Source organism: Mchenga conophoros, linkage group LG15 (genome assembly GCF_057382185.1).
Source record: "Mchenga conophoros isolate Kocher_MC1m ecotype Shallow Benthic linkage group LG15, M_conophoros_male_GT1.1, whole genome shotgun sequence".
Classification (NCBI taxonomy): Eukaryota; Metazoa; Chordata; class Actinopteri; order Cichliformes; family Cichlidae; genus Mchenga; species Mchenga conophoros.
In genome coordinates this window covers 35,169,318-35,192,815 of record NC_140540.1, presented here as the reverse complement: position 1 = coordinate 35,192,815, position 23,498 = coordinate 35,169,318, and the positions used below count along the sequence as shown (strand labels likewise).

General features: G+C 43.0%; 2 protein-coding genes across 6 annotated transcripts; one reads left to right on the top strand and one right to left on the bottom strand.

Annotated features, from left to right (window-relative positions):
* Positions 1 to 117: 117 nt before the first annotated feature.
* On the top strand, positions 118 to 15,042 carry LOC146558762 (dipeptidyl peptidase 9-like). Of its 5 annotated transcripts, none has more exons than XM_085248040.1 (21): positions 118 to 234; positions 2,657 to 2,747; positions 3,782 to 4,026; positions 5,603 to 5,715; positions 6,881 to 7,054; positions 7,659 to 7,827; positions 8,193 to 8,303; positions 8,492 to 8,620; positions 8,773 to 8,834; positions 8,927 to 9,027; positions 9,137 to 9,314; positions 9,491 to 9,650; positions 9,854 to 9,933; positions 10,982 to 11,152; positions 11,505 to 11,640; positions 11,794 to 11,939; positions 12,217 to 12,363; positions 12,521 to 12,673; positions 13,116 to 13,258; positions 13,505 to 13,616; positions 13,737 to 15,042. In XM_085248040.1, the coding sequence occupies exons 2-21, from the start codon at positions 2,692 to 2,694 to the stop codon at positions 13,827 to 13,829; spliced, it is 2,679 nt and encodes an 892-aa protein (XP_085104166.1). In that variant the 5' UTR covers positions 118 to 234; positions 2,657 to 2,691; the 3' UTR covers positions 13,830 to 15,042. The 5 variants fall into 5 exon arrangements, with proteins under 5 accessions (XP_085104166.1, XP_085104164.1, XP_085104165.1 ...); XM_085248038.1 differs by lacking the exon at positions 118 to 234 and adding an exon at positions 257 to 412; XM_085248039.1 differs by lacking the exon at positions 118 to 234 and adding an exon at positions 440 to 567.
* Positions 15,043 to 17,004: 1,962 nt separating this feature from the next.
* Positions 17,005 to 18,954, bottom strand: LOC146558761 (angiopoietin-related protein 4-like). The gene is made up of 4 exons (XM_085247761.1): positions 18,430 to 18,954; positions 18,089 to 18,196; positions 17,908 to 17,995; positions 17,005 to 17,512 (listed from the first exon to the last, which is right to left on the bottom strand). The coding sequence occupies exons 1-4, from the start codon at positions 18,868 to 18,870 to the stop codon at positions 17,334 to 17,336; spliced, it is 816 nt and encodes a 271-aa protein (XP_085103887.1). The 5' UTR covers positions 18,871 to 18,954; the 3' UTR covers positions 17,005 to 17,333.
* Positions 18,955 to 23,498: the final 4,544 nt, after the last annotated feature.

Sequence of the window (23,498 nt, the reverse complement as noted above, 5' to 3'; positions counted from 1 at the left end):
GGAGGTGGTGGGGGGGGTAAAACAATTGAAAAAGGACTGATGTAAGTATCTTTTGATTGTTTTTAAATGAAGGGGTCACATTTGGCTATTGTCACATTGACAAGGAAGCAAATCATTTTGGGTTCTTCGAAATTAAAATAGCAGGTTCAAGTTTGAAATATTGCCCAGTAAAAAAGGAAAAATACACGCTGAAAGACACGAAAAACAAACGGATCGAGTATATCCGGGTTAAAGGTAGTAATTTTCTAACGTTGCTCGGGTTTGATTCACAGTCTATTTCCGCGTTGCTATCGTTTTAGCATCAAGCTACCTGGTCTCTGAAAAGTAGTTAACTCTAATTAATCACGACTTTTCAACACAGACGTCTATTCGACAAAAGGAGATACAGCTTCAAGGTCTCCGGGCAGAAAGTGTAAGATGGAAGCGAGTGGTTACATTTTGTTTTGCTTTGTTTCTTACGTTTTCTGTTTTGTGCTCTTCTGGTTTACCCAATAGCTAGCTTGCTCGTTTCTGTTCTGTTTAATGGGTGGCTAACATGTTAGCTCCCAGCAGCGCATCACAGCCACAGTGAGTTTTGTTATTGGATATAATATATATGCATATAATTATTGGATGGTTAGGCTTTGCAAAGTTTGGCGCTTAGGACGCACTCTGCCAGAAGTTTTCTGTTAGCCTGTTATTAGCTTAGACCTTTTAAGTTTACTAGCATAAGTGTCAGCCTGGGCAGAAATAGTGAAACTGAGTCGCTGTTTCTAATGCGAATCTGCGTTTTTATGGTGTCAGTGAAACATAAAAATGTACAGATGTAGAGGACACGGATGTCAAAAATGAAACGCGAGGTTCTCACGGTGTCTTTTGTGGAGTCAAATGAGTCTAATCTACATTTAAGCTAGCAGTCAGAAGTTAAATACAGTGACACAACACTTTCTTGATGCCCTGACAGGTGTTGGGGAATATTCAGTAACATTTTAGCCTGAGGACTGTAAACGTGTAATTGGTATTTTAAGCACCTCATTGTCTCCATTTATCAGGCACTAAAGTTTTTTGGTTTTTTTTTTTAACCATATGTAATACATGTTTACATCATCAAGCTATGTTATTTTTTCTTGACTTGTATACTCTCACTGGACATTTATTTAGGTACACCGGGCTAGTTGGACTCCCTTTTGCCTTCAAGACTACCTAAAATCTTTATGGTATAGACTCAAGGTGTTGGAAATACTTCTCAGATATTATTGGTCCATATTGACATGACTGAAATTGTCAGCTGCACATCCATGATGCAAGTCTTTCACCACATCCCAAAAGCACTCTATTGGAGATCTGTGACTGTGGAGGCCATTTGAGTACAGTGAACTCATGTTCAAGAAACCAATATGAGATAATTAGAAGTTTGTGACACAGTGCATTATCCTGGTAGAGCAGGTACACTGATGGACATGCTCAGCGACAGCACTGAGGTAGGCTGTGGTGTTTAAACAATGGTCAAATAGTACCAAATTGGCCCTAAATGTGCCAAGGAAAAATCTGCCACACCATTAGGCTACCACCAGCAAGAGGCATTGCTACAAGGCATGAAGGATCGATGCTTTCTTCCACAGTCAAGAATCATCGGACCAGGCAATGTTTTTCCAATACTATGTTGTGCAATTTTGTTGCGCTCATTTAAATTCAAGCCTCAGTTTCCTATTCTTAGCTGACAGGAGTGGTAAATGTGTGGTCTTCTACTGTTGTAGTCCTTCTGCTTCAAGGGGTTGTGAATCCAGAAATGCTCTACTGCACTATAACCTTTGTTTGTTTTTGTTTGTTTGTTTTTTGAGTTCCCGTTGCCTTCGTTTATGAAACAGTCTGGTCCTTCTCCTCTGACCTCTGACACAGAGAATTGCTGCTCATTGGATATCTTCTCTTTTTTTAGATCATTCTCTGGTAACCCCCAGTTGAGGTTGTGTGGGGATTTTCCACACAGGAGGAAAATCCCAGTAGATCACCAATATCTGAAATCGTCACACCAGCCTGTTTGACACCAGTAACCATGCTATGTTCAGAGTCACTTAAATCCCCTTTCTTCCACATTCTGATGGTCTGAGTTGCTGCCATGTTATTGGCTGATTAGTGTCAACAAGCAGTTTAACAAGTGTACCTGAAAAGGTGTCCAGTGACTGTATATCATTCTTACTATTCCCAGTGTGGCAAAATCCCTGAAGTTGGCTAACTTCTGGAAAAATACTGCCGTGTGTGCTGTACACTATGTTAAGGATCCAGGCAGCAGAACAGCCTACAGTGCTGCAGTAAAATGCGGAGTTGCAGTGTGAAATTTGCCACACTTATGACACAGACGCTGTAGTGTTCGAGTCATGCAGCTGAGTCACACTCGGTGAGGCTTCACATGAGAAATGCTCAGCTGGAATATGGCAAGCTGAAGAACAGCAGCTTCTCCATGAAGAAGTGCAGAGATGTGGGAGAAGAGCGGGACCTCAACCCCAGTAACAGTTTCACTGTTCATAGCCTGTGAGCTTAGCTTAGTTTATGGATTGCTGTCGTTTCTGTTTGCTTCTGTTATTAGACCGAGTTAGACGAGCTGTCGCCATGCTGTTGAATTTCTGTGATCTGGAAAGAAAGTTTCCCAGTTTTTATTCGGTTGCCTGGTGTTTTACAGGGTGTCAGGTCTGGTTCAGTCTGGTTGAACAGTTAATGCACAGAGTAAAGAGGCCGAAAATTGAAGACAAAACAGAAGACGGCGAGGTAAGGTAGGTGAAGCTATCTGACTGTCATTTGGTTTAAATTTTCAGCTCAGTCAAATCATTTTGTAACCATTTTCACAGGTTTAATGAACAAAAAGTTTAAAATAGCTTAAAACTAGTATTAAGATTAACATGTTCATCATTAGAATAGAAGTATTTTCTGACTAATTTAATTAGCTTTGTAGATATTTGATCACAGACTGAATTATCTCACAAGCTAAAATACTGACCTGCTGGTGGGGTAAATGGACCAGTAAACACCAAAGTCTTTAACATCGGTGCTGAATTTCATGCCAATTAATAGCAGCATTTGTTGACTTTAAAAGATCTCTTAGAGGATTTATTTCAACTGCTTAAACCATGGGTGTCAAACATAAGGCCTGGGGGCTAAAATCGGCCTGGCAAAGCGATCCAGTCCAGCCCCCTGGTTAGCTTTGGAAGACGTGAAGCAGTCCGTAGTTGTTTAACTTTACTGTAGGTTTTGCAGCTGATTAGGATTTTCATTCATGTAATCATTATCACCCAAGTATCACACAGGCTGCTTGGACTTATGTAATTTGGGCTGTAAAATTACAAAATTATTCAAATCATTCAGGAGAAGTTGGGAAGCATACATGATAAAATCTAGGAGGAGCCAAATTTTCTGTCTGTGTTCAGGCAGCAGTGCCTTGTGAATGTTTTACTCCACCATGATTTCCCAAATAACCCCGATACTCTCTTCTTCTCCTGAATTTTGTCTCTAGTACAAGCGGTAGCAGAGTTATGGTCGTTTAAAGAACGGGCCCGTAGAAATTACATTTATTTTTCTTACATTGAGATTATTCAGGGATTAAATGCTTAGTTTAATATCTTTAGAAAGGGGAGTTTTAGTGATCTGGCCCACTTACAATCAAAGGGGTCTGTGTAGGGCCCATGATGTAAGGTGAATTTCACATCTGTGGTTTAGAGTGTTTCATATATTTAGGAGCCTAATGGTTTTGTTTTATTTGTGGGCTGAGCGTAGGCAGATCACACTAATCGTTATAAATGTCTGTCGACAGTGTGAGAGCAGCACTGGCAGGCATGACCGGGGTGGACGAGCTCTCAGACAGCACAGAGGTGGTGGAGATGGAGGACGTGAATTCCACCCAGTTCCAGGTGGAGAAACATACGTGGGACGGCCTGCGGAAGATCATCCACAACAGCCGCAAAAACACCGGCGTGGTTATCAACAAGGCACCGCACGACTTCCAGTTCATCCAGAAAGACGAGAGCAGCCCGCACTCTCACCGCATCTACTACCTTGGTGAGCGGCGGTTACTGAAACCTGAGGTCTGACACATGAATGGCTGAAATAACATGTCATTTTCTACAAGCGCTGTAAGAAGCCCGAGCTCACAGAGGCATTTTTTAGCGGCCGTGACTTGTTGGCTTGCAGATTCAGTGGCTTCCGTTCAGTCTCTTTGAAAGGTAGCACACGTCTGTGAAAAATCTGTGGATGCAGCTGGTGAGTCAGAGCTGCCAGCCTGCACCTGTTTTCGAGCTCATTTGATTTCCACAGAGCTGCACTGGCTTTAGTGTGTGCTGGAAAAAAATGTGGAACAACATTTTGCATTGTGGACATATTTCTGCTTTTCCCCCCCCCCCCTCGTCTTGCAGCTGTAGCACACAGGATTCTTGTAAAATGGCTGCTAGTTTTTGTTGCTCTGAGTTTTACATTTTGATACCTGGCTATAGTAAGCTGTGTAATGTTGACTAATTTAGTCAGCTATAACTGCTAACCATAGCTGATGGTTTGGTTATTTTGTCCGTTATAACCAGTCAGACCTTAACAGTTACCGCCTGGTCTGAATGCTCTTTTTATATTTAGACCTTCACTGTGACCAGAAGTGTGCGGTACATGTTGATCTCATGCCTGTTTTTTATCTTCGTGGTGTATTTATGCTGCATTGGCCATCATCCTTTAATTGCTGTTTGCCTCCCCTGACTGTCATTTAGCTGAAGTTACATAGTTTTGCTGTAGAGCCTTCCCAAACTGATTTAATAGATTTGTTGTTCAGTCTCAAATATAGCTAGCCGCACAAAAAACAAACCAAAAACACCTACCTCATGCTTTTAAAATAGCTTCTTACCCATGTTTTATTCCTTCCTTTCTGTGAACTGCATAGTTGGATTATTAGAACATTTTATAGCACACAAATGTGTTGTCTTTGTCAAACATCTGTGATGGCAAACATCAGCTGCCATTTTTCTTTTTTTTTATGCAGCCACAAGACAGCTGCACACAAAAAGCAAACTGTGCACTTACATGGACAAACCTTTTTGAAGAGTGATCATGTAAGACAAGACAGTAAGGGTCTTGTCTTGTTATTATTATCCTGTCTCCCTCCCCTCACCTCCAACCGGTCGCAGCAGATGGCGGACCCTCCCTTAGCCTTCACTGTGGGTGTTTTTCCTCCCCACTGTCACCAAGTGCTTGCTTAAAGGGGTCATCTGATTGTTGGGGTGTTCTCTGTATTGTTGTAGGGTCTTTACCTTACAATATAAAACACTTTGAGGTGACTGTTGTTGTGATTTGGTGCTATATAAATAAAACTGAATTGAATTCAGTCTTAAACCTGTCTCTGTTTAAGACCTTACTGCAGGCACAGGGGAAGACGTGCTGTGAATTGCCTCAGGGCGGAATTGAACCTGGGCCTTTGCATTAGCCCTATGGCCCAAGGGTTGCCTGCTCATCTTGGCACTCTGTGCGGTATGTTCCTCAGTAAGAAGCTTGTGTAAGCCAACACTACTGCTGCGAATGCCGGCCGAACCAGAGCGCCTACAAAAAGACCAGCTCGCCTTGCTTCGTCTGATGCCTTCTGTGGTATGTTTCCTGACAGGAATGCCTTACGCCAGCAGGGAAAATGCGTTACTCTACTCAGACATTCCCAAGAAGATCCGCAAAGATGCCCTGTTGGTTTTGTCTTGGAAACCAATGCTGGATCACTTTCAGGTGAGGAAGAATTTTTAGTCCTCATCTTGCTGTCCAATCGGATGTTTTGACATTCGTTTCAGACGTGTTTTTGTGCACCGTCATTTGAACAGTGCATTTATTTAATAACATTGGCATTCTTTAACAAAATATAAAACACTGTTGAGCAGAATGAAGTAGAAGGTGCAAAAGAGCCAAAAGGTAATGTCCCCAAATGAGGATGCAGGGTCGCAGGAGGTTAAAGGGACTTACTGATTTTTTTGCCTTTTATTTACAGTGATGATTTTAAAGTTTGTACTTGGTAAAACGTTTAAGAATTACAGGTGAATTTATATAAAAATATTTCTTAAAAGTTGAGAGCAAAGACTGTCTGACCTCATAAACACCATTAACTTGCATAAAACTTTACAGTGTGAATGCATGGAAGCTTCATGTCGGGCTCAAGTCAAGCACCAACCAGGTGAATCCACTGATCCGCTGGGTTTGACCGTGCACCTTCTCAGTTAGCAGCAAGTGCAGCCAGAAAGCAGAGGGATGGTCACTGGTGTCACAGGGCCAGCTACAACTGAGGGAATGTGCAGCGGAATTTACATTTGATTAAAAAACGGTCATAATATAATGAATGAGTCTGACTACAGCTGTATGTTGCTGTTGTCAGCTGAGGGAATGCTGGATGAAACGGACTCTTTATCAGACGGCGTCTGGTCTGAGAGGCTGTGTAAAGGACCTGTGAAATATTAATGTGATGTGTTTTTTAATTTCCCCTGAATAAAACTATAGACCTGGAAATGTGTTTGATATTTCCCCTTTAGGACCATTTAATTATTTAGAGGTTTAGTGTGAGCCATTTCCTAAATAATTGCACTTCTCCTTATGGAGCTTAAAACTGCTGTTGTAAATCTTCTCATGAAGACAAATTAACTCGAACACTCAGGTCACATGAGACCACATGATTGATGTTAATTGCTATCCAGCTGGTCTGCACTGATTTCACAAACAAAGCGTGTTCCTGCTGAAGCGAGAGAACAGCTTTTATTTCCTGGTCCTCAGAGATGCTCTCTGTAATTTAGAAATTTGGTCATGTTTTGTTTGTATGTTTTTGTTTTTCCACGGCGTGAACGACTTTCTTTGACCTTGACTTTGGTCACTGTCACGTTGTGTGTTCTCTTGTCACTCCTGACCTCAGGCCAGCCCTCACCACGGAGGCTTCTCTCGGGAAGAAGAGCTGCTGCGAGAGAGGAAGCGTTTGGGGGTGTCTGGCATCACCTCCTATGACTACCACCGACCCAGCGGCCTCTTCCTGTTCCAGGCCAACAGCAGCCTGTACTACTGCCGTGATGGTGGGAACAGCAGCTTCATTGTGAGTTAAAGGCCAGTTAAGTAGGACTCTCACTGCTGCAGAGCACAGGCTGAAAATTACAGACCCGATGAGGCTAGTTGGGAAAGACATCTGATTTTTGTGCATCACTAAATATAAAAAGTTGAAGTCTCCCTTCACTCCATGTATCTTGAAGTTTTCTCCATCCCCCTCAACCCTGCAAAGCATCAGCAGGGATCAAATAAATCCATGATAATAGACAGATCGATACTTTACTTTTCCCCAAGCGGAAATTCAAATATCCAGCATCTTTATTTAAAAAAAACCAAAAAACATCCCTCTGGCCAAAAATACAAAATCATCTAATTAAATAATGTTAGAAATAGTGATAAAAATACAATATAAACAGGAAAAAGGTCCTATTCCAGTGGGGACAAGTTGAGATGTGCCCTTCTCCACCACAGTCTTAAGTCCAACCTCCGGCTTTACCCCCGACACACAGCAGCATAAAAGAAAGCACTGGCCACCACAGTGTGATTAAAATATATGCAGCATCTCCTCACACACACACCAAAAGACCTCAGCTGCCACAGGAAGAAGAGGTGGCTCTGCATCTTATAATTAATGTTTTCTTTTTCTTCCCCAGACTTCTCCGATGAATCCCACAGAGATTACGAGCCAGAATTCAGGCACACGTATGGACCCCAAGATCTGCCCCGGTGACCCCAGCTTCATCGGGTTCATCAACAACAATGACATTTGGGTGACTAGTATTGAGACGGGGGAAGAGAAGAGACTCACCTTCTGCCACAAAGGTGTGAACTGTGACATTTATCAAGTTCCCTTCAACTTTTTCCTTTCTTGTAGTTGAAATGGTTCCCTTAAACCAACTAAATAGACTCAAAAGCATCTTTAATTCATCCTTTTCTCTCTTTCTTTGTTTATGGTATGTTTGGGACTGTGAGACAGTCGTTTATATTAGTTATTAAATAAGTCGTTGTTAGTTGTGGTGCATGAAGCCAGTGATGGCACCAGATATTTACAGAAGCATAACAGCGGCTGTTCAAGTCAGCCACAGCACCGTAAACTTAAATTGGAGGTCAAACCCTGGTAGGGATGGCACAGGTTGCCTAATGTAAGCTCACTCTCGTGTTTTGTCTCTCGGGTGTTTTTATTGTAGGTATCGATAACCCCAAAGAGGATCCTAAATCTGCCGGCGTAGCCACTTTTGTCACCCAGGAAGAGTTTGATCGCTTCACTGGATACTGGTGGTGTCCGGCTGCTCAACAAGGTGAGTACATTGATTTCGTAGTTATCATTCATTAGAAAATGACTCACAATATTTATTAATACAGTTTTTGTGAGCCCGGTCGCTTCGTCATGAAATTATTTCTACAAGCTTTCATGTTCAGTTTCTTCCAAAGACCTTTAAATAATCCTCACAGCTGCTTACTTTTCTGGCTGTTCTCATTGGTTTAGAGGCAGACGGCGGGAAAACTCTACAGATTCTCTACGAGGAGGTGGATGAGTCTGAGGTAGAGATCATCCACGTTCCGTCTCCGGCTTTGGAAGAGCGCAAGACAGATGTGTACAGATACCCACACGCAGGTATCAAATCAGCAGAAACTTACACAAAAGTTCTACATATACTTCTACATGGCTTAACTACTAATGCTGGGTGTAGCCTGTGTTTATACATGTGCTCCTGTAAAATGTTTGCTTATATTTTGGTACATAAATCAGCTTACTTTCTTTTTCAGGCAGCAAAAATCCTGATATCACCCTCAAAATAGCAGAAATACGAACAGACAGTCAAGGCAAAGTGAGTGCTCATTCAGAGTTCAGTGGGTTTCCCCCCCACAGTGAACGCAGCACTGATGTGAGCTGGTCTGATTGGTGTTTTTCTCTCTTCAGATTGTCAGCACACAGGAAAAGGAGCTACCTGTTCCCTTCACCAGCCTGTTCCCACGTGCAGAGTACATTACCAGAGCCGGATGGACTAAAGACGGGCGATTGTAAGCCAGAAAATAATAAATAGTTAAAAACAGGAAGCCCAGAAGTAAACTTGTCAGTAGAGGGCACATGTTCTCGTTGCATCACAGCTCTCCTGTGTTTGTGTGTCAGCGCGTGGGCGGTGATGATGGACCGACGGCAGCAGAATCTCCAGCTGGTCCTGCTGCCTCCTGAACTCTTCATCCCAGCGCATCAGGACGAAGCCAAAAGACAGGAGAGCCTGGAGGCCCTCGGAGACTCGGTCCACCCTTTCATCGTTTACCAAGAGACCAGCGACATCTGGATCAATGTGAGCACCAGCAGCACGTCTTTAGCGAGCCTGGTTGTTTCTCAGATTAGTTTCCCCTCATGTTTCAATCAGCCCGAGTGGCACAGAGGCAGATGTTTGCTGTGAAGTTTACAATATACAATATAATCCTACTCTGGACTTGGATCAAAAACATTTTGTTTGCCTTTCCTACACAGGTCCATGACATCTTCCATCCTTTCATCCAAACCACTGAGGACGAGATCACATTCATCACAGTAAACGAGTCCAAAACTGGCTTCTGCCACCTGTATAAGATCACCTCAGTGTTACAGCGGGGCAGTCATCACTGGGCCAAAGGCTACACGCACTCTGAAGGTAGCACCACGTGCAGACACACACTAACTCATCTGTACTGTTCATGCAGAACATCTTTGACATGGTTTTAAGTGAGATTTATTTATTTTATGAACAATTCTGTATTCCTGGGATGTTTCTGGGTTTGTAACATAGTTTTACTGTGTTGTTCTTACCGTGCCACTCACACGACCTATGTGACACATTTGCTCCTCTGTCATCAGATGATTTCAAGTGTCCAGTCAAAGAGGAGGTGATGGTGACCAGCGGGGAGTGGGAGGTGCTGGCCAATCATGGCGCAAAGGTAAAGCCCTGTACATGGGTTCCCACATTCACAGCAGCCACTTAAAACTATAGTTTTATACAAAATAACTTGTGCTGAGTACATAGAGTAGAGGTAGGCAATGTAGTGTCACTATTATATATTAATGTGATATATAATCAATGATATAGAATAAAAATACTGAAGGTTTTATAAGTGCAAGTAAATGAAGGGCATTTTCCTTCTTTTACAATGAGCTGCTGTCATTGACGACACACAGCCTAATTTGAAACAAGGTACCAGCAGCATTAATGTAACAGTAGTGACACAGCATACGTCACATGTAAGCACATAAGTAGTCGGTTAATTAAGCGCTGTGAGCAGAGTTGGTCGTCTTTATGTTTTTTTTGCTCCTGTAACTGTTATGTCGCATCTTCTTCTACTGCTGCTGCTCTCTGCTCTGTTTCGGGGTCGCCAGAGTGGATCATCTTCCTCCATCTCATCCTATCCCTAGCATTCTCCTCCATCGCACCAATGATACACCAAACCTCTGTCTGTCTGTTCTTCCTCTTTTCCTCCAGCCTGGCAGCTCCATATTCAGCATCTTCTGTCTAATTGATCCACTCTCTCTGCACACACACAAAGCCATCCCAGCCTCGCCTCTCATACTTGTCTCCAAAATCACCCCCTGATCGAGCTCAGCCGATTTACTCATTTCTAATCTTGTCCATCCTGGTCACTCCGAACACAAATCCTCTTGTCGTCTTGTCAGCCGCACCGTCTCCAAACCTCGTAAACCTTCCCTTTCACTCTTGCTCTCCCTTCTGTCACCTCGACACTCGGGCCTGCTCCACCTTGCCTGTGCTCTCTTCCTCACCTCTCTTGTACTGTTGCATCAGCATGTATCTGAATATGAGAGTAATATTTCTACATTTTGCTTAAAAAAGACTAATAACACACAGACTCTCATGCAGATTAGAACAACCTAATAAAGGAGATACTTACTTACTGTTTGGTGTCATAGCTCAGCTGTCTTTTTGTTTGTGTGTAAACAAAATGTTCCAACAGTGTTTTTTTCTTGTTTGTGCAGCGTTCATCCAGCCCTCAGATTTGGGTGGATGAGGCAGCCAAGCTGGTTTACTTTCAGGGAACCAAAGACTCTCCTCTGGAGCATCACCTCTACGTGGTGAGCTACGACTCGCCGGGTGAAATCGTCCGACTCACCAAACCTGGCTTCTCCCACAGCTGCTCTGTGAGCCAGGTACCTGAATACACACTCGTGTTCCTCGCCAAATCTCCTCTGACCTTTCTACACCTGTCAACTGATTTTACTTTTTTAAAATCTAAGAGTACAAGCAGTTACTGTCTCATCGTTCCTTTTTTGCTGTTTCCTGTAGAAATTTTCACAAATTATGTATCGCCTGCTTTTTCCTGTTTTATCATTTGAATAGCTCTCTTAAGTGAGCGAGGCTTTAACAGTATTCAATAGTTTAATGCACATGAGAGAGCATGACCCAATGCAGTAAACTTCACATTCAGATATGTGTATGAAGTGTTTGTATACACCTTGGCGATGCTTTCTAACTCTGCCTCATCTGTTTTCTTTCACACAGACCTTTGACATGTTTATCAGCCATTACAGCAGCCTGACCACTGCACCGTGTGTCCACATTTACAAGCTGAATGGCTCAGACAGCGACCCTCTGCACAAAGAGCCCCAGTTTTGGGCGAGCATGATGGAATCTTCTGGTACTGAATTCCCCTTAAAATCAAACAGATTTTTACACTTTTATCAGATGGTTTGACACCCTTGCCTCCCTGTTTGTTTAGTTTTCCTGTTCTGCTCATTAAAGATGGACAACAACTTAAAGATTTTGTTTTGGGGTTTTTTGTCGTCTCCAGCTTTCCCACTTGACGGCACACCTCCAGAGATCTTTAGCTTCACGGGCAAGTCGGGTTTCGAGCTGTACGGCATGCTGTACAAACCGGAGAAGCTAGTCCCCGGGAGGAAGCACCCCACCGTCGTCTTTGTCTATGGTGGTCCTCAGGTTTGCCCTCCAACTCCCACCCCATTCATAGGGCCAGATTTACTAAACGAGTCAAAATGGTGTGTGAGTGCAGTTAGCAATAAACTGCCTGTTGCAGATGCTAGTAAATCAGTTTGCACGCTTCATTTATATGACCTGATCCTTAATTTCTTTTCAACGTTAACAAAGGAACTCCACAAAAATGCTCACAACTTATCCAGAAAGTATTCACAGCACTTCATTTGTTCCACATTTTGTCATGTCACAGTGACATAAACACAAGTTTATTTTCTTCCAGGTGCAATTAGTGAACAATTCTTATAAAGGGGTGAAGTACCTGCGGCTGAGCACGCTGGCCTCTTTGGGCTACGTTGTGCTTGTTATCGATGGGCGGGGCTCCTGCCAGCGAGGCCTCAAGTTTGAAGGAGCTGTGAAGGACAGAATGGTAAATGTCTCGAGACAAACGTGTACGGGTTAAAGATGAAGATGCTCCCTCCAAACTCTCCTAGGTTTCCTAAAATTCAGGAACACATTAGCCTCTTTTCTTAGTTTTCTTCTGTAGAAACAAAACAGCCAAGTTCAATCTTTTCTCCTCTGTCCAGGGTCAGGTGGAGATTGAAGACCAGGTGGAGGGTTTGCACTACATCGCAGACAAGTACAAGTTTGTAGACCTGAGTCGCGTCGCCATCCACGGCTGGTCGTACGGCGGCTTCCTGTCCCTCATGGGCCTCATCCACAGACCCGACATCTTTAAGGTGAAAAAACATTTACTGTCAGATTTAGATCAGCCAACAAGCCGAAAACTAGAAGTTTGATGTGTCAGTTCAGTTTTTCCTCTTTGCTCCAGGAAACCGAAATACCCATTAAAAAATGTAAACACACATTTGTAAAACTCTCTCTTTGTTGTTTAATTAAAAAAAATAGGTCTCCATCACCTGATAAATAACTCTTTAAAGCCCTAAGAGTAAATTATTTGTTCCATCAGATACATTTACCGTATCTTTTCTAAGGATGTGAGCGTTACAAAAATAAAAAAGCTGTATGGATGTTGATAATCCTGGTGCTTTAGGCAGTTTCTATAATTACATTTCATGCAGAGTGATTGCCGCCTCTGTTAGAGAACAGACCTGGAACTTCACTTTCAGTGAAAGGCAGAAATGATGACGCAGTCTCCCGTGTGATCTCTTTGTTGGTTAGGTTGCTATCGCGGGCGCTCCGGTGACGTTGTGGATGGCCTATGACACCGGCTACACGGAGCGATATTTGGACACCCCCGAAAAAAACCAGAGGGGATACGAAGCTTGTTCTGTCGCTCTGCACGTCGACAAGCTTCCCAATGAGTGAGAAACAGTTACTGCTTTAGTGCATTTATGACACATTATTATTCAGTTATTGTATGTTGCTGCATCCATCAGGCAGCTGAGACTATAATGCACTATTACCTCTGGCAGTACCATATTATACTTTGAGTTATTCATAAAATTCTGTATGAAGCAGCACAGGAAGAGACTCGCTATTCGGTGCTTGATTTCTCCGAGTGGTGCAACACATCAGTGTTTTATATGCCCTCTCTGTGATTAATACAGGCCCAACAGGTTGCTGATCCTGCATGGATTCTTAGACGAGAACGTGCACTTTTTCCACACTAACTTCCTCGTGTCTCAACTCATCCGAGCAGGGAAACCGTACAGCCTGCAGGTATGGCCGCTGACTGATGTCTCGCGGGGTTCAAACCTGCGCACTGTTTAACGATGAGACCGGCACGTTTGAAGAAGCGGCAGCTTTGAAACGCTTGTTTGTTGTTTCTGTTTTTTCCAGGTTTACCCCAACGAACGACACAGCATCAGATGTCCAGAGTCTGGAGAGCATTATGAGATTACACTGCTGCACTTCCTCCAGCAGAACCTCTGATAAAGCCTTTTGACGCAGCAACCTTCCCTCCTCGCTTCCTGTCCTTCCTCCCCTTTTCTCCTCTTTCACATTCCTCCATTTGTCCACCTCCGCGTCGCCTCCTAGATTTTTATAATCTGTTGAATGCAAGCTATGCCAAATCTCATCACACCTTGACAGATATCTGTCTTAAAGGCACTTCAGCATTTTAGCATCAATAAATCATTACAGGGATCATATGCAGATGTCAGTACGATGGGCAGGTACTGCCCGGCACTGAGGAGACCTCTTGTAGCCTTCAGGCTGACGGAGGCTTTGGGGAGAGAACGATCGGTTGCTTTGAGCCACAAAACAAGCAGGGGGCGCTATTCGCCAGAAAGAAATGTAGCTTTGGGGTTTGTAGTCACAGTGGAGTGAGAGAGTGTCACAGTAATGATGATTGATGCTGAACATGCTGCACCAACACAATCAATTCATCAGCAATGCAAAAAGTGCATAAATGGACCTGCAGTGCCCAGTTTTTGAACCTGGTTTGTCGATTTTTTTTCTTTTTGGTGCCTTTTTTTTTTTTTTTTTTTTAAAGTTCTGCTTTTCTGGGTATCAACTGACAGAGATATCACTTTCCCCCCATGTGAATAAACACTGATGTGAAGCTAGTAAATGTAAAGCTCTGAAAGAGCAAACAAAACAGCGCTTAACCCTCCTTGTCACACACTTTGTAGTCTTTTTGTGCTTTGAGATTTCTTTCTCATGTGCTGTCAGAGATGATTTTTGTGTGGCATGCCAAGCCAAATGCCACATTTTTATTGTGTATTAATAAAATTTATACTTTTATTGTTATCTAATCATTCATAATGGGAATGCGTAGCGACCCTTCACTGCTTCCCTCAGTCACGTGCTTTAACTTTTCTCTGGAGCTTCTTTTTCTTCTGCTGCTGAGGACTTTTGCACAGTACATGTTTGCCTTGGTGCCGACAAGCTGACCTGCATGATGTCTGGCAGAGCCGTTGGCAATCTGAGGTGCCTTGCAAGAGTTTAAGAGCGCCCGCTCACATCACCCATATCAGGGAACCTGTTAGAGTACCTCAAGTGTCTGATGAACATCTGTAAGATGAGCTGCCATGACATGGTATCTGTACATGGTTAAATGTACTCTCAGATATTGAAGAAATAAACAGAAGTGAACAATCTTTTCCAAACTCTTCTCACCGGATTAAATGTGTTTTTAAAGGAGTTTCGTTGATCGTTTAGTGCAAAATTGAATTTATAGAATATACTCGTATAAAAATTTGTTAAAAACAGCTCCAGCACTCGCCACTTAAAGTGCTGCTGAAATAATTTTTGCTGACTGAGTGATTACGAGATCTGCCCAGCTTTCATCAGATAGACAGGCAGAACCTCAACACTCCCACAGTTACACACACAGGAGCTGCCTCAGTCATCCTATTATACTGTGATCAGTGTGGCTAACAGCTGTCAACTCATATCCACACCTACGTTAGGACTGTTGCTTTCAACCAGAGCACCACCTTGGCACTCCATAGCACCATTTTAACTATATTGTATTAAAAAAAGTCATCACACAAAGCAGAGTGAATATTATTTAAGGCGGTTCATTATTAAACTTAGGATGCAATTATTAAAATGGACTAAAAACACTTAACACAGTAACTTAAACAGTGCATTGGGTATTTTTAAGTAAACTGAATTTAAATGTGTTCATGAAGACCTAATGCAGGACAGCTTCATTATTACAGAGCTGCAGAGTGATTTAGCTTACTTTCCAATTCTGTAATAATTAGATAATACTCTGATAAGAAAAATAAACCTTTAAAAGGTCATTGTTCAGTCTCCCAGGTGACAGGATTGTCAATATTAACTCTCTGGCCACTTTATTAGGGACACCTATTACTGCAAATATCTAACCAGCCAATCACATGGCATCAACCTAATCCATTTAGGCATGTAGGCATGGTCAAGGCAACCCAGTGATGTTCGAAGTGAGCATGAGAACGGTGACTTTAAGTGATTTTGCACATGGTTGTTGGTGCTTGGTCTGAGTATTACTCGACCTTCTCTGGGGTTTACAGAAAATGGCCTGAAAAGGAGCAAAATATCGAGTGAGCAGCAGTTCTCTGGGAGAAAATATCTTGTTGCTTTGATATCAGAGGTAAGAGGAGAATAGCCAGACTGCTGCGAGCTGATATGAAGGCAACAGTGACTCCAGATAACCACTTGTTACTGGGAAGGTATACAGATGAGCACCTCTGGATGCACGTGTCGGACACGTGCTGAAGCTGATGGGCTACAGGAAACTGGGGCTTTGGGTCACACCAGCTCACACAAACTGGACAACAAAGGATTGATGAAATGTTGCCCGGTCTGACATTTGGGTGGTGGTCACAGTTTGCACTAAACAGCATGAAAACATGGATCCATCCCAACTTGTATCAGCGGTTCAGGCTGCTGCTGTAATGGTGAGGGGAATATTCTTCCTTAGTATCAACTGGGCCCTGTTTAAACACCACAGCCTACCTGAGTCTTGTGTCCGATCATGTCCCTTTATGACCACACTGCTTCCAGCAGGATAACACACTGTGACACAAAGCTGAGGTCATCGCAAACTTGTTTCTTGATCATGACACTAAATACGCTGAACTCAAATAACCTCAACAGTCCCCAGATCTCATTCCAATCCCACATCTGTTGTGATGTTGCTGAACTGGAAATTTACACCATGGATGTGCAACTAACAAGCAGTAACTGTGTGATGCTGCCAGGACAACATGGACCAAATCTCTGAGGAATGGTTTCAGCAGCTTGTTGAATTTGAGCCGTTCTGAAGGAAAACTGGTGTCCAACCTGCTTCTAGCAATGTGTAAAGTGGCCAAATCTTTGCTCCCACCTCTAGGTGGCATAAAAACTTGTGTAGCTCCAATTGTTTGGCCTCAATTCAATTTGGCTTCAACTTCACTTTTATAGTCGGGTTTAAATGCAGTTTAATAGCTGCTCATTTGTGGAGCCAAGTTTCACTGCATACAGACACACACAATGACAGAAATGAATGCCTCATAAGTGAATAATTCTATTTGTTTATCACACTGAAATATAAAATAAAGAGCAAAGTCTAGACTGTCTTCCTGGAGTCATGTCATTCAGCCTCTTCAACCACAAACAAAGAGCCAGGACGTCCTGGTAAGGTAAACTTAAAAGTTTTATTTCCATCCACTTCATATAAAATATTCAAAGTTTTGTACAAATCTATAAAATAAGAAACTTCACATTATTTAAGTACAAAACAAAACAAATGGATAAATCCCTTACAAAGGGAATAAAGTTACACCCGTCAATATGACTGAACATGTCCAATGAGACAATGAGTTATAGCATGGCATAGCATCCATGTGTCTGACCCTGCAGTGAATCAGCAGAGAGCAATGATGTGCGTGTAAACACTCAGTCTGGTTTCAGTCCTTCAGTAGTTCAGCGTTTAAGTTAAAGTCATTCTCTCTTTAGCGCTCTGCTTTAATGGTTTGGGGATGGCGGTGTCATTTTTAGATGACCGGCGTTCAGAGAGTTGCTCTCTCGCTCTGTGGCCGTGGAGAAGGATGCCGCCTGCTTCTTGAGCTGCTCCCTCCTGCTTCTCCTGTCTCTGCTGGCTCGCTGCCCACGTAGGAGGAGATCATCACCGTCTCCGGTCAAACCTGAGAGGAAGAGAAGAGTGATGAGTTTGAGGCTGCACTTTGCATTTCTGCTCACAGTTTGGCGTTCGTTATTAATCTTTGGGAAACTTTCTCTGCCTTGGAAATAAAAGTATGTGCAGTCAACATGTTTTTAAAGCTGCTGCCCTCCTTTTCCTTGATCTTTGGACTGTGCTCGCACAGATCTGCCAACAAGTCAGCGCTATAAACTCAGGCGCAAAGGTGAACTTCTTATGTCACTTGTTATGATTCATATGTAGTTCATGCGTGTCTGCGCTCAAGGCTGCCGGTTTTGTTTAAAAGAGACTTGATGTCTGAAAGTGCTCTGAGGGTCTAAACTCTTCTGAAAGCAGCACAGACACACGCACGGCTTTAAACTTCAATAGCACAAATCTTACCTGATTCTGTGTGGATCTGCTGAGCCTCGCCCCTCAGTGCCATCTCTTCGTGTTTCCTCCTGTGCGCCTTTACTCTCTTATGCGAAATCTGCAGGACACAGAAACTTCTCGTTAAAGTTTTTTTGCTTTAACGTCTCAGGTGCTGGGGAACGGGTGAATTCGTGGATGTGGTGCGGCTCACCTTGTTCTGCAGTGCTTGTAGTTGCAGACTCTGCTTCTCCAGTTTGTCTTGCTGCAGCTTGAGTTTCTCCTCCAGCTGGTCCACGCGTTTGTCCTGAGCCAGCAGCAGCTGGATACAACAGGGAGAAACATCATCAGCTTTATGCAACGTACAACATCCACCGGTCTGCGATGGGAGGTGCTTAAATTTGGAATGAACTATTATTTAAAGAGAGAACTCTTAGTGGCTGCCGCTAAAAGGTTTAAAGGGGCTATTCAGGTCTATTAAAATGGGCGTGCACTGCTCTCATGTGTCTACCTGGTTAAAGAGCAGCTACAAAAGCCCTCTTTCCCCCTTCTCACCTGGATCACTGGGACTCCTGAGTGACCGCTGTCGTTGCTGTCCAGCATCCTTTCTGTAAGCGCTCCCTGCAGCCAGTCCATCCTGGAGTTTAAATCCGCTGTCTGCTTCTTCACCTCCTCAGCCAGCTCCGCCAGCCTCTGACTCTCCTCCGGTCCCTCACTTCTGGCCTTCAGAGCTTCATCTTGCTCCCGCTGTTTCCTCTCCAGCTCGGCCACCGTGCCGTTGAAGGTCTTCAGTTTGGTGTTGATGTCGCTCATCTGGACTTTGGCCTTGTCCACGTGCTCCTTGAGCCCCAGGCCGAGCTGGAGGAGGCCGTGGGCCACCACGTTCACATCGTCCCACGAGGCCTGTTTCTCCCGGCCCCTCCTGTCAGTGGGGAAACCAACTGCTGCGTGCACCAAAATGGTCACGAGGAGGATGAGAAGTTGAGGCATCTTCATCTTTGTAGGTCCGATCTGGTGTCAGTGCTGCGTCTGAAATCTGTCTCTGTCTGTTGTGTGTGCTGCTCACTGAGAGGCACTGAGGCTTTTTATAGCTCTGGTAGGAGAGGAGGAGGAAGAGGGGGCGGGGAAAGTCTCACAGTGAGCAACATGATGCAACGAGGGCCTGAATTTCTGGTTATACACTCACTGATGCAGAAAAATGACATGTTTACAGTTTTAGTTTTGAGGCTTAGTTTAGTCTTATGCTGATGATGTCATATTTTTGCCTCTTATTCCCACTCTGTTGGTTTCATTTGCTACAAAAACACTTTGACTCCCCGCTGTTCTCACTGCTGATTCGTTTACAAATCAACTATTTGTTTTATTATTTCTGTAACATCTGAATAAGTGCAGATAATTTCCAACAGCTCAGGGCTATAAAATGTTCCCTTGAAATGACCCACAGATGCATGTGCCATTAAAAGCAGTTATTTCTTTTTCTTTTGATGGCTGTTTTATTAAATCTTAAAAGTCCTTTAAAGTCCCTATTTTCACATCTGATTGGCTTTTAAGCCGTCCCTAAAACAGTTTCACCCAAAAACCAATGATTCCTTTTGGATTTTTTCACGTTTAAGACTAAAGCCCTGATAGCTGAGCTTAATGACCTCAGTGGGTGAAGACAGCCAGTTGCTGAATCAGGAATGCTGGTGAACAACAGAGGCCGAGGAGTCACTGTGAGAAGTAGGGGAAAGTTCAAGCCTTCGGGCCCTTTTACACACTCGTTCCCGACAACAGAAACCCCGCTCACGCAGACATGAGGAACGTGATGCTGATGTCCTGCCAGGCGCTCAGACTCACACACGCACGTGTCAGCGGCTCACGGCTCCTGTTTCACATTTAATCACACATTAGGCTCAGATACTGTACTTCTCTCAAAGCGCTAAGCAGCCATCCGAGAAATATGATGAAATGCACATGTCCAAATGTTTCTACACTCACTGTATGTTAAGGTATCACTGGATTAGAGTAAACTTGGGAGGTTTCATGCTGCGGGGAAGAGAAAGGCTGGAAAATGTAATGACAGCGAGTATTGTAGAGGGATAAGAGAGTCAGCCAACAACAAACAACTACACGTTCAACTAAAAGGTCAGTGTGGTTAATGTTTGACTGGAGTCACTAAGTAACAATATGTTGTTATGGTGGAAAATTAATACTGAAAAAAATTACTTGCATGTAAAAGTGAAAGAAACCCTCGCTCTGACTCAGAAGAGCAAACTTGCATTTCCACTGTACATTCTGTCCAATCATAAAAAAGACGCGTTTCTCCTTTAGCCTCTTTTAAACCCTTAAAATTGTTGTTTATCCACATGTGTCATTATGCAGAGGTGCACTTCTCGTACCAGCAGGATTTGAGTTTTTACATGATGAACCTCTGCAGGGAGCAGGGTACTTCCTGGATGCTGGACACCCGGTGCACGTAGGCCTCCCTCCCGCTGCAGGCTGCTGTTCTGCACGTATCCTCCGAACCCGCTGCACTCAGCTTACGTGAACCAGACCATTGTCCTTAGTCGGATGCACAGGCGGGTCTCCGTCCTTACTCAGCTCTATCCGAACACTATGTTCACATTAAACATGAGGCTGTGCTGCTTGCATGTAGCTCATGTCCCGTGAGGAGATAAATGTGACCCTGCGTGATGCAGGGAGCTGCAGGAGGGTCAGCACAGCCAGCAGACACAGGAGGAGGACCTGCGTAAACTGGGAACCAGTTTTTCCAGTCAGTCTGTGCTTCACTTTGGAATGACTCACTCAGCGTTTTGGGAACTAAAACAAACTGTATACAAAAGAGGCCAAGCTTTCCGACTTCTGTTAGTTAGCAGGCAATCATCTGTAAAAATGAAAGTACTTGAAGCCTCGCACATTTGTATTTTGGCCACCACCACGTTAGTTTTTTGAAGCCAGAAGTTACAAGTAACGGACTAATAAGCTACTCACTCACCCAAACTCAAGAACAAGCTTCTGTACCACACAGCGACTCCTGATATCAGTCAGATAATCCATTCAAACGCTCCAGAAGGCTCCAGTAGCAGACACCTGACAGTCATCATGGTTACGCCCCTGACTTTGTTTTCCAGGTGGATGAGTTATAAAATAATAGGTATAACCACAGAGACCAAAACTGTGTTTTGTACCAGGAGGTAAATGTGCTTTTTAGTGCTGTTACATTTAATGTTTCAACACGGGAGATGACTCGCTTTGAAATGCAGTTCAAAGGCTGCACCTCGATTTAAGCCGCATGTGGTGTTCCTTTCATGTCAAACAGTTTTGTTTTTATGTTCAAAAATCACCATTCATAAGAAAAACTGTAATTACACATATAGTATCACTACTTCTCAAGTTTGATTTTTCAAAATAAAATGAAATTCTTGACTAAACTTTTTGACTTTGATTTGTTATTTATTTTTCATTTGTAGGTTTTTTTGATCTGAGCTTAAGTGTGAGTTCTAGAAATTATTGTGACCAAGAAATGATGAGATGAAACACAGCACACTGCTGATCACAGACTACTTTGGGTCAAAGTTACCAGGTTATTTGTTTTGAAGGACAATCACAATCTAGACTCAAAAACATATTTATGTGAAAAATGCTCGAATTTGATGTAATTCTTTTTAAATTTACATAAGTAGAATGTAAAATGTTAAATTTAATGGACTCTGGTGAAATTAAATTTTCTTGATTGCTTTATATTCAGTTTATACCAAACATTTTTTCCTTAATGAATAATAATTTAAATAAATAAACCTTTGATTTTTTTTATATTTCACTTCTATTTAATTAAAAATGATTGCATCTTGTTTATGAGCTTGTAAGTTTAGCACAGATATTTGGTTAAAATCTTACATTTTAATGCTACAATCATTACTAAATATAGCACACTTCACTTTCGTCATGTATTTAATTTGGTACTGTGGCAGAGTTCAAATCTAGAGTGTAATCGCCTCCCTGCGTATTTCTTTTTAGGCTTTTATATGACGACACCCCCATAAAAATCAATGCTGTGTAAAGATAAAAGTGTTACATGATGTGTAATTTACTGTGTCTATCTTTGAAAGGACCTCCATCATCACAGGGTTGGATAGCGCTGTCTGTCTGATTACAAAAAAACACAAACATCAGGCTCTGTTCATCTGTCGTTTTAAAATCTCAAACTTGTAGGAAGTCAAAACAGCTTCTGTTGTCTAAAATAAGCCCTGAAACCTCCTTCCTTTGTTTATTACCCACGAGGGCACGGTAACTGTGCAGATTACAGCCACACAGCATGTCCCGTCAGATCTGCACATGTACAGTGCATGAGTTTCCAGAGCGGGGGATCGCAGGAAGACGGTGTCCTCAGGCACCAGTGGGTTAGTGTGTGAAAGGTCAGGATGTTGCTACATGTCTGGTATGTTGCATCAGCCTCTAGCGGGCATGAACTATTCCCATACTATTCCCCCTGAGCTCTGTTTGAGCCCAGACATGCACAGCGGGAGACCCAGAGGAAGAGCCGGGACTCTGAACCAAAGCCTCTAAAAACAGGCAGAGGCACAGCAGCTGGATCAGCATGTAACCATTATCTGGTTTAGTAATTATCAGGAAACTCAAACAAGGAAATTCTCGAACAACCAACCTCAGCAAAGTGTTATTCATAGAACTCTGAAAGGAAGCTTTCAGACTTTAAAATAATCTGATGGTGGTGGCCAATTACAAGGGTCTTAATCCCTGGTCAGGTGTCAGGTAAGTGGCATAAAGATGAGACAAGAAGCCTAAATAAGCGCTGTCCATTTGCAGCTTGGTAAACCCAGTCCTTTATTTTCTTTATCATATTGTGCTATGGCTGCCATCATTCCATGAAGCTCAGAGATTTCAAGGTATTCTCCTCCACTCCTGGGATATGGTCTGTTTCTTCCATTTTCATGTCAAATGTGTTAAGAGCTCTTTCTTACTTGGCTGTAACCAGAAGTCCCCCCAGATTTATTATCCTTACCTTGATGCTGACCTACACAATGAATTTACTTTACTGAAATAGCTTGAAATTTGATATATATGCAGGGAGTTAAACTGATGCCAACATCCACTAGTTAAAGCCAAGCCTATACAAATAATACAAAACGCATACAGGTTTCTGTAAGAAGGCATCAGTTGCCTGCATTTTCATAGGAGTCTGCAGACATTTGAACAGGGATCACCAAGATCTTAAAGTGAAGTCTGAACTTTATGGGGAGCCAGCGCAAAAACGACAAATTAGGTGTCACCTGGGACCACTCGGAGGACTTGGTAGGTACCTTCGCAGCTGGATTTTGTAACCGATCCAACAATGAAATCCTGACGCCCAGATACAGTGAATTACAATAGTTCAACAATGAGTTGGACCAGTCAGTTTCCCAGTGTTAAGTAAAAGATAATTAGCAGCCATCCAGTTCTTAAGGATAGATATATTTAGAAAAGACATTTACAATTAGATATCATCCACTTAACGTTGATATGAAAGGTGCAGAAGATAATAAATACAGTTCAAACAGTACGGGCGCCAAACCAGAACCTTGAGGTACACCATAGGACAGAGTGGCAGATGAGGAGACGTAGATAATGCCGTTAAACCGAGACGTACA